The sequence below is a fragment of the Eutrigla gurnardus genome (assembly GCF_963514095.1).
Source record: "Eutrigla gurnardus genome assembly, chromosome: 20".
NCBI lineage: Eukaryota > Metazoa > Chordata > Actinopteri > Perciformes > Triglidae > Eutrigla > Eutrigla gurnardus.
Window position 1 is genome coordinate 22,097,775 of NC_139931.1, and position 16,431 is coordinate 22,114,205.

The window sequence follows — 16,431 nt, forward strand, 5'->3', positions numbered from 1 at the left end:
GCTCTGTCCTCCTAGCCTGAGTGACGTTAATAAAAACGAATCATCCCGTAGTCAAACCTTTGCAAGTAACACGAGTCAAAAATGTGTATTTGGCGTGAACACAGCATAAAGGAAGAAATTAAGTTATCTTGCTTTAGACAGACAGAATATAAGACACTTAAGTTGCAGTCACAAGAAAACAGAAAGTTGAGATCTCAAGACGATGGACTTAATATAGCAATAATGGCTGTTCTCAGCTTCTCTTGCCCGCGAAGGTTCGGAGAGGAACATGGAGAACCTCCCAAACCAAAGGGTGAAAGGTTTGCTAAACTGTCAGAAGTGCCAAAAGAAGACAAACAAAGCAACACCACATCTTACAGAGTTGGACTTGGATATTTTCTTTTTCTCCTAATCGTTACTCGAGCAGCTCTCTATTAGTACCATGGAAAGACCTCTACAGCTGATCATTTGAATTGAAATCTTTAGAAATTAAAAATCCACAATATCAAAATACACGGCACAAAATATCTGAGGTATAAGATGAAAAATATCAGCTGTCATTTTATTATTTTTTAATATACTTCTATCTTCGGAGATGCGGAAATGATGCACAAACTGCATGTATTGCAATACCCAGGCCTCAGTAACGTCTCTCTTCTCGTAACTACCTGTTGTTTTTATTCGCTCACACGCTTTCACGAACACACATACACACACACACACACACACACACACACACACACACACTTTCTTTCTGTCCTATTGGAAAGGGAGGGTATAGGTTGGAGGTGTGGCTAATAGGGTGCGAAGCGGCTGTAGCCTCCCCGGTATATACTAGCCTGCAGAGAGGACAGCACCAGCCCCACATCGTCAGCATGGCTCCGAGTTTTTGCATCTGTCAGTGGGGCAAACGCGTTCTGAAAAACACAGAAAAAACACAGAATGGACACATATATTCATAGAAACATGCAACATAAACCCTCATAAGCCCCCCCTTAGTCCTGCACAAACTAGAGTTTGAACATTACCGTTGTTCCAGTGCAAACCCATGGGGGATGAAAAGACCGGAGCAACCGTCATGCAGCAAGCACAGCGAGACGCTTCATGCCAGGGGAACATGCCAACTGCTATGTGAAAGGATGAAACAGTAGAGCAAAAGATGTATCACAGGAGTCAAGTCAAAAGGTGTTTTAAGCAGAATGTTAACCCTTAATCCTGATCTTTATCATGCTGGTTTTTACTGGGTGGGTGGAGATTTTGCAGCAGGTCAGCTTTCAGCAAAAGTCATTTTAGATACAGGTATAGTATGAGATGTTTCTGTGAAATGTACAATTGAAAGAGACACAGTCTCCTGAAACTGTATTTATGAATCTTTTTAAGAGATCATAAGCTTTTCAGAGTAGGAGTGAAGTTCTAACTGGCGAAACATTCTGAGTGATACCTCTTTTAGACTTAATTACATTTATTTCAATTACATTTATTGATATAGCCCAAAATCACAAATCCTGAGGGGACGATCACACGCGTCACTAGAAACACGCAGGGTGGATTCAAACCCGGGACCGCTGCAGGGAGACTCGGTACATGGGGCGGTAACTCTACCACTGAACTATCATCAATCAGATCTAGAAGGGCTCTTATGATGGGACAGTCACATTTTACGACTATCAACTTACGCATTCACACAGTCGGAGAGTTTTTGTGACTGGAGCAATGTTATTGATGTGAAATATTAATAAGGTCTCGTCCACCTGGTGTGCAATCCTCTCTTGCACTGCTCTTCACAGTTTTCGATAAAGATGCACAGATACCAGAATCGGGATTGGGTCCCATACTGTGTTCATATACTCCAATAAAGCCATACCAGTTACCACTAAGGCAACATGACCTTAACCAAATAAGCTGCAACCATAACCTAATGCACAAATGTTTAATCCATCCTTTATGTGTGCAAAAACAGACACATCACCACATCAGTTAATTTAGCTGTGAAGAATCTGTCAGGGTTTGTAATGTTTGCGAGTCTCCGGTGGAGGGAGTGTGTGTGCCATGAATCTGGTAGTGTAGGTATCGACTGTTTTAAATTACTACGTACAGTTAGATTTAGGCAAAAAAAAAGCAATGTGAGGTTTAGGCAACAACGTTTAGGCATAAAACCAAATTTAGGTTTAGACTACAAAAGCAATGTTAGCTTTAGACAACAAAACTAACGTAAGCTTTAGACAACAAAACCAACATTAGGTTATGACAACAAAACCATTGTTAGGTTTATGTGGCACTGTGTGTTTTAAAAGACAGATAACTATTTGCCCCCCCCCCCCCCCCCCCCTTTAAATATTGAACTGAATGTAGCTAAAGTCTAAGAACATAAACAAACTGTTTCTATAATATTATGCCACATGGTACTCAGAATGAATGTGTTTTGTGTGAGGGATATTATTCCAGTTTAAGTTAGCCTCATCAGCAGAGGGCGCTCTAAGCATTACACTTGACTACGGAAAAGTAGCTAAAGCCAGTACAGACGAAGTAGAAGTCAGTACGTGTGAGCGAGTTAAGTGTGTACGCTATAAAGAGAGCTCCTTGTCTGACCTGTGTTTTCATATTTCCAACAGGTAAGCTGACTATAAATGGCACTCGGGTAATAAATAACACTAGTGTGTTTTATTAGGTCTTCAGTTTGCAACTGTGACATTGGATTTGACCGTGTAACGAGTGTGTGTTAAGGGGCGTTCACACCGGACACGATAGACGCGAATTGAGCGGCGACTCTACATTGAAAATCAATGTAAATGGCGCGATGACACACGATTCAGGCGGAGGCGGCGCAAATGGAGCGTCAGGCGCGATGAGACGCGAATGACGCGAATGGCGCGTCTGAAGCGACGCGAATAAAGTTGAAAATATCGAACTTTTCAGGCGGCATCGCGCCGCGACATCCAATCAGCGACGAGTTCAAGCCGACAGACAGATGAGCTGAGATGGACGGGCTGCATTCCCAAACAACCCGACTCAGGAAGACCGTTACCGGCCTCACACCGTCCATGGGCTGAGCCTCGATCAGAAGGACTCAGGCCCCCGAGCGACACCGGGCAAGCGGTCTTCCGTACGCCACATTTCCCACGTCCGCCCGCCCGTCGGACGGGGATTCGGCACTGGGCTCTTCCCTCTTCGCTCGCCGCTACTGAGGGAATCCTAGATAGTTTATTTTCCTCCGCTTAGTAATATGCTTAAATTCAGCGGGTTGTCTCGTCTGATCTGAGGTCGTAGTCGAATGTGGCCCTGACTCTCCCTGGGGAGAGGTGCGAGGGACGTGGCTCCCGGAGGAGGCTCACGGACTCTGGCATCGGGTACCCCGAGGCGGAGGAGGAGGGTCCGCCGGCGCTGCCCTCGTTTCCCCCGCTAGAGCGGCACCGGTTCAAAAATGAGCGTCATGCGCGAATAGTCCAAAATGATCAAGCGGCGCGATACACGCGTCTCACGCGATTGTATTCGCGTCTATCGCGTCTGGTGTGAACGCTGCATTACGAGTGTACACGTGTGGCTAAGATGGCGGACGCCGTAGTAATGCTCCAGTCGCTAAAGACAAGCTAGTAACTTTCTGTGTGAGGTTAAAGTAGTGAAACACACGTTCATAGCTATATGTAATTTGGACATAGAAGAGAGAGCAAGCGGTGTGAAACGCGATGAACAGAGTTAATGTTTTAGAAAACTGTATTAACCATTTGTATTGTTTATTATTTCTATGCTGACAATACCATCATTTATTTCTGTTCATCATTCATTCATAGGGCTCCGTACGTTTCACTCTGGATGCAGGAACAATGTCACATGTAAAATATGTAAAGCCAAGCTCCGTATCACAGGAGCACGTCAGTAACCCACAAGCATTTGAAGAGTAGGCATGTTGGAGTTCTGGACGATGAGGACACGACTTGGTAAGATATTTAACTTGTTGGCTAACTAGCTAGCTATATGTAGACGCAGTTGGCTTGGCTTCTAACATTAATATGTTACTGTCGTGCTTAAGAAAAAACGATACGCTTGGACTTCACAGTCCCACGTTACAACCAAGCAGTAATCTTTTCAGTTGTTTACTTGGTGCATTACTGCCAGCAGAAACCACCATGTTAAGTCCCTCACCTACAAGTTTATGGTAAAAGTCAAGTATGTGTCTCTTTTCAATGTTTAGATTGTTTTGCATCTCTGGCATATTAAAGTTTAACGGGGTAATGTTAACTCTTGTCAAACTTTTTTTTTTTTTATCAAATGGATGCAGTCCTCCTGAGAAGAGTAAAGGATCCTCAGATGGTTTTCTGCAAAGGGAGCAGATGTGGACTCGGCAGCAAGCAACTGTCAATGATCAATGATCTTTTGTAGTAGTATCCTAAACAGCAGCAATGTATATTGAAATAAATACTTTGAATCAAGTATTTTTATTGTCTGTCTTTATTGTTATTTAGCACATGCCCAAAACAACCTCAAGGTAAAGAGGGAAATTGAAAAAGCTGGTAGCTAAAGAGAGCAATTGAGTAATTGTGTGATTTATTTTTACTGTAATGATTGATAGGTAAGATACAATATACAACACATCATGTGGGCTGTAATCTACCGTAACAAATTGCTGAATTTAATCAGCGAAGGTATCGGCTTATGTCATGCAATTCAGCAATTATGGAAATGATGGGTCATGCATGTTATCCTGCCTATTGTTGTTGATCATAACTATGTAAGAGGTATTAGATAATAAAGTAGAGCCGAAGTAGAAGTCAGTACGTGATGAGCAAGTTTAGAGTGTACGCTACAGAGAGAGAGATCCAGATCTGACCTGTGTTTTCATATTGGCAACAGGAAATAAATGTTATTCCAAGAGTGAGCGGCGCCTTGTTCTTATAAGTGAACTATTTACACAACAAAACCAACGTTAGCTTTACACAACAAAACCTACGTTAGGTTTAGGTAATACATGAAAGAAGATTCTAAATGTACCATCCAGAATGATTTGAGTGCTGAGAGAATCATGTCCCTGTATATGGAACCAAAGGTTCATGGGTTAAGCACAGAAACCTTATTTGAAGCTGTTTCCTTTGATTTAAAGCTGTTTTGTTAGCTCGCAGCTAACCAGTAACTTTTTTAACAATCTTTCCCTGCAGCTTTCATTGCTCACTTCTTTCCTCACCCACCTCCTCCCTGCGGCTGCTGCATCACCACAGATTTAATTATCAAAATGACTAATTATTTCATTACCAGGGAGTGCAGGCTGAGGTGGTATCCACCAAATTAGAAATATAATAACTAACATGGACTGGGCTCCCATGGCATGAAGACATTCATCACCTTTTACAGGTGAGATTAATGTGTCATTTGGACTGCCGTTAGCAGCATAGACAAATTCAATTTAGTTTAAGTGAGGAGATGTTAGCGCTGCAGAAAAGCTTATGCACAGCAACGAAGAAGAGAAGGATGTGGGGGGGGGGGGGGGGGGGGGGGGCAGTATGGAGGTGATGGAGTGTGTGAGGAGACTGGAGTCCAGTTGGTGGAATTAAATTCATACAGTAGCTAGCAATGCAATTGTTTCTGGCGCATGTGAACCAACTCCAGCAAAGCCTATTTATTGGACACACTTGTATACATAGTCAGTTCTAGTCGGCCATGACATCATCAAAGACATCCACGTGGCAGCTGATAGCATGCTTAGGGAGCTATGTTTGTATGGTGCTTTAAGGCTTTCATGATCATTAGGGATCCAGTAAGTACCAGTTTTAGTATTCAGTTATGTTCTAGGAATCCAAGAGATTGACAGCGGGAGATTCAGCAAAACAGTCTCAAGGCAGTTTGTAAAATAGTCACTGAATTCAAATCTAGTGATTATGTGTAGATGAATTTTCGTACTTTTCTCTATGTCAGCTAGCCCCGCTTTGTGACTTTGGGCCGACATTATGCTACAAAACCACTTTAGTTTGGACAAGAAAACCTCTTAGTTAGTTTAGGAGAAACATCATGGTTAGACCTAAAATAACTACCAACATTTTTAAAAACGCAATGTGAGGTTTAGGCAACAAAGTTTAGGCATAAAACCAATGTTAGGTTAGACAACAAAACAAACGTGAGCTGGTTTAGACAACAAAACCATGTTTGCTTTAGACAACAAAACCAACGTGAGCTGGTTTAGACAACAAAACCAACGTTAGATTTAGAAAACAAAACCAATGTTAGGTTTAGACAGCAAAACCAACGTTAGGTTGAGACAATAAAACCAACGTTAGCTTTAGACAACAAAACCAACGTAAGCTTTAGACAACAAAACCACCCGGAGTGTGGTGTGAGAGGGTGTGAAGTCAATCAAATGCGTCTGTTTCACAGACAATGCGTGAGAGTTGGCAGCCCTGTCTTGTGGTTGACAGTCCTGTGTTGTTGGGTCTATCCAGCTTCCTTCTCCCACCATAAGTAATCTTTGTCGATATTTAATACAAACTCTGGACGTTGCTTAGTCACATGGATGTGTTAATTCATATGTCCACCATGAAAAAGGATCCTGATTAACTTTACATTGGCATTTAATGCTGAGAGCCATGAAAAAAAAACGGACGATGGCATGCAGATGATATTAGGGAGATTTAATTAAGATTGACTATATATTTTTGACTTTTTCACAACGGTTACTAAAGCACAAAACAACATCCACACCTCTGCATAACCCTGCAGGAAGGTGCCGCGTTGCGAAGGAGCGGGTAAAACACAGTGATGCAACCCGTTGTCATTCAGCCTGTTGTCACTCCCACCTGATCAAATACAGATGTTGTCCCACCCCTCGGTGCTCGATGCCAACACAGGTCACCCTTAGCGTCTTTCAAGTACCTGCAACATGATCCCGCCCACATCGTTGTTAGGCGCTCTGAGAAAAACCCACACAGGGTGGGAGGGTCAAACAAACAGGACTTTGAACCAGGGCGCTCAGTATATGTGTATTTCTTTTTACATTTTCAGCATAAAGCTTCATTGTTTCAATATAAATATGGCCACAAAACAGTTGCTGTTACAACATCTTTGAAGTTAGATATGCAGAGGACTACTTTTTATGCAATTGCTGTTGTATTGGTCTAAATGACAATATATTCTTTTTTTTATTTATTAACCCTAACCCTTCATTAGCTTCCACTCTACATAAGTGGCCACCAGCCCATTATACTGATATTAATACACAAACATTTTGTTTGCTGCCTGTGATTGTCTTGAATATTGTCAATGCATACAATGTAATGGCAATTTAAAAAAGTGAGTCTTTGAGGTGAGCCTCCACAGTATTGTATTTATTACTCTGTAACAATATGTATTTAGCAAGTTTTAAATTTAGAAAGTTCTAATTCTAAATGCTCAACCCCAAAATAATACTTGATAATCATTATAATAACAAATGTTAATATATTTTTACAATTTTTCAAGAGGTACCACCACAGTTTCAAATTGAAGAACCTCCAAAGGTTCCTCAGGGATCTCCTTGTGTTTACAGTGTAATAAATGAATCTTCTTAACATCACTAAATGGTTAGTCAGGAAGGGTCACTCCTCTCAAAGCTGTTCACTTAGTGCACCTCTAAACAATGTCAGCACCAGCAGGTGACATGCACCACATGCAAGCTAAATTTTAATGTTCAACTTTCGATACTTTTCATCGTTGAGTGAGATAATGCACGATGTGAAGAGGACAGACATGTGTGGCAGGCGTTGTGGTCTTACCATGGCACCAACGCTGTATGTGGCTGCTGGAGTGAGTGTGTGGTTGTAGGGGTCGGCAGCATATACTCGTCCGTAACTGTAGACATACATCAAATAGATAGAATACAAAAGGATGGTTAAATCAGTCGACAAGAGACTGCAATCTGATTAATTAACCTTTCTTATATTATCCAGTGAGGTTAAATACAATGATAGTTTACATAGGAAGTGGACATAATCGTCACAACATCACCCATTAGTTTAGAAGCCTTGAGTTTTGTATTTTGGCTGTCGCCATCTTAGAATTTGGTAGTGAATGGAGATGACCATATTTGGACTGTGGAGGAGTGACAGCTGGATCTGAACATAAGCGGCAGAGTGGCACCCCGAATGGCAACCGTCACAACTAAGTAATCTTAGAAGGTAATTGTATTTGTAGCGGTAGCGTGATAGTGAGACCATTTGGGTTGCTGTGGTAGCGACCTGTCAATCACCATGGAGCCCCACCCTCCTAAAAGCATCCCCTGCTTTCTGGTCTTTTGGACTCGAAGGACCATAATGTACTAAATGAACATCATGCTGGATTGAAGAAGACTTGAAACTAGAGATTGAGACCATAAACTCATGTTTACAATGTTTACTGAGATAATACATCATCATCAAGAGAAGTAGGACCATTTTCTCATAGACTTATATACAACCAGAGAGGAGACCAGGTGGGTTTCACCTCGAACAAGGAGCTGCTGGAGATGCATTGCTCATATACACATCTTTGACTCATTTATTATAAAGTCCAGCAACACTGGGCTCTATTCCCATAATGACTTATTGTATTAGGAGACAGAAGGGTCTGGCCTGGCCTCCTGGTTGATGACATCATCACCAACCCTCAGACTCAACTGGAGGTACGGACATAGTCCCAACATGTACGCACAATCGGCACCTTGAAAAGATGCTAATGTGTTTGGAGACAGCATGTGGTGTTCTGCGTTAAAAACCGGAGAAGGTCGCTGGAATGGTTTTATTCATGCAAAAACATTACAGATATACACTCACCGGCCACTTTATTAGGTACACCTGTCCACCTGTCCAATCACATGGCAGCAACTCAATGCATTTAGGCATGTAGACATGGTCAAGACGATCTGCTGCAGTTCAAACCGAGCATCAGAATGGGGAAGAAAGGTGATTTAAGTGACTTTAAACGTGGCATGGTTGTTGGTGCCAGACCAACAACTGAGTATGTCTGAGTATTTCAGAAACTGCTGATCTACTGGGATTTTCCCGCACAACCATCTCTAGGGTTTACAGAGAATGGTCCGAAAAAAAGAAAATATCCAGTGAGCGGCAGTTCTGTGGGCGCAAATGCCTTGTTGATGCCAGAGGTCAGAGGAGAATGGCCAGACTGGTTCGAGCTGATAGAAAGGCAACAGTAACTCAAATAACCACTCGTTACAACCGAGGTATGCAGAAGAGCATCTCTGAACGCACAACACGTCGAACCTTGATGGGCTACAGCAGCAGAAGACCACACCGGGTGCCACTCCTGTCAGCTAAGAACAGGAAACAGGCTACAATTCGCACAGGCTCACCAAAATTGGACAATAGAAGATTGGAAAAACGTTGCCTGGTCTGATGAGTCTCGATTTCTGCTGCGACATTCGGATGGTAGGGTCAGAATTTGGCGTCAACAACATGAAAGCATGGATCCATCCTGCCTTGTATCAACGGTTCAGGCTGGTGGTGATGGTGTAATGGTGTGGGGGATATTTTCTTTTCATTAGTACCAATTGAGCATCGTGTCAATGCCACAGCCTACCTGAGTATTGTTGCTGACCATGTCCATCCCTTTATGACCACAGTGTACCCATCTTCTGATGGCTACTTCCAGCAGGATAACGCGCCATGTCATAAAGCGCGAATCATCTCAGACTGGTTTCTTGAACATGACAATGAGTTCACTGTACTCAAATGGCCTCCACAGTCACCAGATCTCAATCCAAAGTGGCATCCTTTGGGATGTGGTGGAACGGGAGATCCGCATCATGGATGTGCAGCCGACAAATCTGCAGCAACTGCATGATGCTATCATGTCAATATGGACCAAACTCTCTGAGGAATGTTTCCAGTACCTTGTTGAATATATGCCACAAAGGATTAAGGCAGTTCTGAAGGCAAAAGGGGGTCCAACCCGGTACTAGCAAGGTGTACCTAATAAAGTGGCCGGTGAGTGTACTGTGTATATATATATATACACACACACATGCACACAACAAAAGTGATCCATTGTCTACCGCTTATCCTGTATTTAGGGTCATCGGGGGGCTGGAGCTGATCCCAACTGATATTGGGAGAAGGTAGGGTTCACCCTGGACAGGTAACCAATAACAGGGGTGACATGTAGAGACAGACAGGTAGCCAGTCTATCACAGGGCTGACATGTAAAGACAGACAGGTAACCAGTCTATCACAGGGCTGACAAGTAGAGACAGACAGGTCTACATCCTGCATGTCTTTGGACTGTGTGAGGAAGCCAGAGAACCCGAAGAGAACCCAAACTAACACAGGGAGAACATGCAAACTCCACACAGAAGGAACCTGAACCGGGAATGTAACCCGGGACCCTCTTGCAGTGAGGCGACAGTGCTAGCCACTATATCGACATTCACTGACACATATCTGTCCTTACTTATGATTCATTCTGAGGTAAGTACAGAAGCACATTAACATATATTTGACATGTTGTGAAACTATTATTGCCAATTATTCAAATTGACAGTTATATAACAAATCATTTAAATTAAAATCTTTTTTATCATGTATTCTATGTTCTAGTAATTATTTGAATTACAGTGGAAAATGTGACAGTTAAGGCGGGTCCACACCGGACCGAAAATCGGCGTCTTTGAGAGAGTCGGTGTCCGTGACATAAGTCTCCTTGGTGTGGTCGCTCGAATCGGCCCACGTCGGCGTTCATTTCAGCCGATTCAAATGTGTAATCCGCCATTCGAGTCGGCCATATTAAGTAGCCCGACTTCATTTACTGACGCGAGTCGGGCAGTCAGTGTGGTTCTGGACCCGCCTTTACAGCGATCAAAAAGAAAGAATCACTCGGATCATGCTTATTACATAATTTACTTCACTAATAAGTCGTCTGCTTACAGTGTGCATTTTGAGTTTTTCACACATGAAAAAAACACGAGGCAAGGATGTCATCAGTCTGTGTCTTAGTGACGTTACTGCATTCATGAACATCACAATACTGTTTGAAGCTCCAGTGTAACTACAAACATGCACTTCACTACTATATTACAGTGTATTTGAATTATACACTGCATTGTATTATCATTTGAAAAGTTTTTAAAACTGTAAATTGTGTATCTGTCGGTTTAATTACATTATATTCATATAATAAAAGTCAATTGTGTTTTAATTATACACCTATGAATATAACAGATAAACGTGAATACTACCTTTACCAGTATTATCTATTAAAATAAATACACAGACACAACACTCAACACCATGTTATTTTAGATCCACTACTGGTGCTCATGTGGCATTCACTTCCTGCAGGAGAACCTCCACTTAAGAGCCATTGAATGTTGTTTTTACGCTTGTAATCTGGAGGCCGACTGTGAAGCCAGTTCAACATCCCCAGGAATCTTTAGGTAATCTGGTTTAGATAAACCGGATAAACAACTGTGATCCAGCTAAATGATCCTACGATGGCAGTGATCGATTGGTCAGTAAAATCAAAATTCACCAAATTGATGCATTAAAATTAAATCTATTCAAAATTTTCTCCCAGGGGGCATTCCCGCCGACCCCCAGAGAGGATCGCGAGCCCCCCCACCATAGTCTCCAAAAATCCTGTGGGAAACACTGCTAGGTGCTTACTTTTATGCACCTGTGGCCATGGAAGTGATTGAAACACCTGATTTCAATTATTTGGATGGTTGAGTGAATACTTTTGGCAATATAGGGTATTTATATAAAACCCCATGTGATCAAGTCTGGGAAACAGTGAGAGAAAATGAACCAATAAAGACACAAAACTCACATGATACAGAAAAAGAAATAAAAACCACAAAGCATCAAGGAAAAAGATTAATACAAACAATCAAGAACAGAGAATCAATGAGTTTTCTTATTTTTATTTTTAGATAGAAAAAGACAACAGCAGTGAGCAGCTAGTCTAGTTCACATACCCCTCCCCCAGCTTCCCTCTGTGTCCTAGCCCAGTCATGATAAGGGCCAATAAGGGCCAGGGCCTGAGCCCATAATTGAGCTGATTTGCATAGCGGCCCAGTGGTTGAAGCGATTAGAAGTTAATCCCGATTAGTTTTGGACATTGCTATTCACCATGCAGCACCCCCCAACCCCCACACTCAGCCCAGCACCGCTTTTGACCTATCTTATCTCACAGCACAGAGCCCTAACCCATCATCAGTGTGTGTGTGTGTGTGTGTGTGTGTGTGTGTGTGTTTGTGTGTGTGGTAAGCTGATAGTACAACACAAATTCAAATGCAATTTGAGTCAAATGCAATTTTCAAATGACCCTGAGGTGAGAAGATAAACATGGAAACAACATTTTCAACAGCTCTACAAAATGGTTGGAAGTCTGGTCAAATGCACAAGGTGTGTGGACAGAGTCAAGAAAGAAATCTTTGTAAAAACATGCACCGGTGCATCTTTTCACCAGCTTAAGTACTGCAATCTGATGACCTAAACTTGCAGTTATCATATTAATGTTCAGAATAATAATGCATTTGTTTCGATTCTAGATGAGCAAAAACCTCACATTTGTTGTTCACATAGACTGTATAATCAGAAGTGGATTTGGTCATTGTGATGTCACCCATTGGTTTGTGGACTACAGTCTTGAAGCCTCAGGTGAGGAGTGGGACTTTGGGTCAGTTGTTTCCCTGATAAATGTAACCTCATTACAAAAGGATGTCAACATGCATTTAGTACTTAATTATTGGATTCTGGAAGATTTCTTTCTCTCGTAAATGGCCAAAAAGTCTGTCCTCGGCATCATGCATGTGTGTAGTATAATGTAACTGCATTTGCATTGGTTAGTATGACATGTGAGCCAGGGTGGGTTCGGCCAACTGATGGGGCTTCCATCTGTAACTCTTGTGGCATGAACGTCGGCATGAACGTGACCATCCTGGGGTAGTATCCCGGGTTCCTCCAGTCCACATGTAGAAATCCATCAAATCTACCATCCATCTTCACCTTCCTGCACTTGTGCATCCCACACAAGGGCCCCCATCCAGTCCCTTCTCTGTCCCATTACCACCCATTTCCGCTTGCCCTTTTACATTTTAAAACGGTTAAATCTTGACAAGCTGCCTCTGTGTCTGCTTGGGGGTCTGATCAATAACAAAATTGTAAGAGTATAACCTGGCCACATGGACCCAGAAGAACCAGATCAGCTCCACCAAACCTTAGCCGCCCTGAGGAATCTTGTCTGTCACTACGACAAATCCCCCATTAAGTCATGGAGAACCTCCATTCCCTGAACAGCAGCGTGGCTTTGCTAAGCAGCCAGATGGACAGTGTTGCTACTCACGTCACTTCTCCCCCTGCCTCCAGAGCCAACGCTTCCTCCCTGGATTCATTGGCATCCCTTTCCGCGCTGTCCATGCTCGAACTAGCTTCACGGCTCCCGCCAAGCCACATTTTCCAATCCCTGAACATTACTCCGGTGAGGTAGGAGCTTGGTGCCACTTCCTCCTTCAATGTACTCTCAGTTTTCATCAGCGGCCAGTTATGCCTCTGACAATTTACGTGTTACTTTTATGTTTGGGACTCCACAGGCTTCTTGCAGTGGGCTACAGCCTTGGGATAGGGGCTCCTCTATATGCAATATTTATTACGTGTTTTCTTTGGAGAGGTGTTAAGTGTTTGACCGCCAGTCAACGTTTGCAGCTTTTCCTTTGTTTAAGGCCACAGTCTTTCCCTAAACTCGCTGGATGAGACACTGTTTTTCCCTCTTTTTCCTCTGGTCGTCTCTTTTTTTTTTTATCCTGAGAAGATCACCGCACCACGTGATCTTCCTTGTTTTACCTGCTGAAGGAAGATACACTCCGACCGTTTTGTTAATCTAAAGTCGAGCCAGAGACATCGCAATCCACAGCCCGTCACCCACGCCGCCATACGCACAGGACGGACTCATGCATATATCGACCAAGTAAGAGGCTGTTGTCTGGGCAGAGGCATAGGTTCAATAGTGTAGGATGTGATTGTAATTCTTGTTACCTTGTTTTAAGTTTTGACCATGGACCGCCGAGTCTACGTAATCAGGCCCTTCGAAGTAGGCTACGTAAGATAGCGTCCTCTAGAGGCCTCCCTCCTCCTTTGTTCAGCTGTTCCATCTCTGAACGCTGGGAGAATAGTGCCGCCTAGTAGCTGTAGTCCAACTGCCCCCCTCTCTTTCTCTTCCCTTCCACTCAGGATTGTTTCTTCCAGCAGGACAATGCCACACTGCCAGGTCCATCAAGGTGTGGATGGAGGACTGCCAGCCCAATCTCCAGACCTGAACCCCACTGAAAACCTCTGCAATGTGATCCAGAGGAAGATGGATGGTCATAAGCCATCAAACAAAAACAGGCTGATCTAATGTTTGCAACAGGCATACTGGCATAAAGTCACCCAGGAACAATGTGAGACTGGTGGAGAGATGCGAAGATGCATGAAAGCTGGGATTAAACATCAGCATTATTCCACCAAATATTGCCAAGATCAAGGTAACACAGAGAAGTAAGTCAGCTTTCAGAGCAGTTGTGGTAAGGAAAGAACTACATAGGAAGCAGACTCTCCATACCACTGAGCACTGTCACTCTGGAGACTGAAACATCCCACAGACCAACCTGTGCACACACATGGATTCTGGAATGCTTGGAATGGTACAACATCAAGAGGAAAGACCTTTAATCAACACTCAAGAGGCCAAGTTAAAGCCAATTACACACGTTACCAGCAAGTGTGGTATATACCAAGTATGTAGCATATCTGTCCCCACTGCTGTTCCTCATAAACCTGAACCCCCTTAGCCAGATCCTACCGGTCGGTGGTACAAGCCATGCAGGGACTTGTCCTTCCATGATGCTTCTTCCTTGCCTTAGCAAGTCAGCACTTAGGGCCATCTTCCTGATTTACTCCTGGATAGTGGCCATCTGATTAGTGTACAATCTCAGAGTGCTCCCCTCCATACATGGTGAGGAGCTTTCCTCTAGGATGTTTTTAGCAGCACGGGCAGACTAACAAACCCCAATTCAACCCCTTAAGGAGTCTTTGCAGTAGATCATGTGATGGATATCAGTGAGTCAATGTCACACTCATGCATACTAGCATACAGCTTGATGTCATCCACATACACAAGGTGACTGATGGTTACTTCACTTCATCTAGCAGCAAGTTCCATAATCTCAGTATAAGGAATGCATGAATCAGAAACCAACTTTGGTTTGAACACACAAACACACGATGCTCTGCATTTTTGTCTTGTGAATGCATTTCTAAAGTCACTGCTGTGTAAACAGAGCCAGTGCAACCTTGGTTAAATGACACTATGATTATTGAATAATCCATGGGGTTATGATATCCTATCTGGAACTTAAAACATAATAAGGAATTACCTAATGTGTGAGAGGGTTTATATCTTACCTGTCACTGTATGCAGCAGCTGTGGCAGCAGTAGTAGGCTGTGCATATCTGTAGGCAGTGTAACCACCCTAGAAAAACAAACACAGAGAGAGAGAGAGAGAGAGAGAGAGAGAGAGAGAGAGAGAGAGAGAGAGAGAGAGAGAGAGAGAGAGAGAATACAAATAAGAGTAAAGATTGTGAGTTCAGTTATGAATACCAACAGTTTTCTTTGCAGACACTAACACTATCCTGACAGTAGCACATGAGACAGATAATCTGAAATCAGAAAATCGGCTTCCTCTGCCTCCTGTTAGTGCTCCTTATGGCACTTGTATCTTCTAACAACTATTCAGAGTCAACTCTGACCAAACTAGGCAGCACAAATCAAATACTAATCAAGATTATGTTACTGCGTTGCCTTAATTGTTATCAGAACTTCATTTTAGTGAACTGCTTTAACATTAGGAAGTTTGTGACCTGCCCGCAATGTTGAAAACCATCAAGTAAAATGAAGCCTCGCCCACGAGCCAGCGCAACCTTGCGCCATTTTACATCAAAACTAAAATGTGGCTTGGGGTGTTCTCTCTCTTGCTCTGTCTCTCCGGGCCTTTTTTCAGCAAAAAAGCTAATGCTGTGTTCACACCAAACCTGAAGCAATTGCATAAAAAGTCAATAACAGACACCAATTGATGTGAACAGATGCAAATCGCCAGGTGGTGCAAATATTGGCAACGTGAAAGGGTTGAAATATTTCAGTGTTGAAAAAGCCTATCGGCGCTGAGATTCTCTTCCTGTGGTCACTGATGTCCTGATGTTGCTGAATGATAATCGAGTTAACAAATGTTGTCTCTTGTGTCTGTGGTTCCCCCAGAGGTCTACGATAGTGGCTCACAATAGTCCAGAGACCAGACCAGACTATGTGGAGGAACCAGAGACTTCAAAACATGATTTCAGACTTTTTACTGATCACCATCATTATGGAGTTATTTCAGGATCCTTTTCATCTGGTTATTGATAAAAAATCACAGCTAAATAGTTTATTCTGAGTTCCTCCAGATGTGGTAAACCAGCCCATGTGTGTCTT

At 42.9% G+C, this 16,431-nt stretch overlaps 1 protein-coding gene across 2 annotated transcripts in view; it reads right to left on the reverse strand.

Moving 5' to 3' along the window:
- Positions 1-313: 313 nt before the first annotated feature.
- rbfox1 (RNA binding fox-1 homolog 1) overlaps positions 314-16,431 on the reverse strand; it is a 238,237-nt gene continuing 222,119 nt past the window's right edge. The window contains exons 10-12 of one of the 2 annotated variants that reach the window (XM_084036241.1): positions 15,369-15,436; positions 7,713-7,788; positions 314-896 (exon numbers count right to left, since the gene is read on the reverse strand). In XM_084036241.1, coding sequence (XP_083892367.1) covers positions 774-896; positions 7,713-7,788; positions 15,369-15,436 — 267 coding nt within the window. In that variant the 3' untranslated portion in view covers positions 314-773. Of the gene's footprint in view, positions 897-1,022; positions 1,107-7,712; positions 7,789-15,368; positions 15,437-16,431 lie in introns of those variants that run through there. The other variant, XM_084036242.1, reaches the window with a different exon arrangement.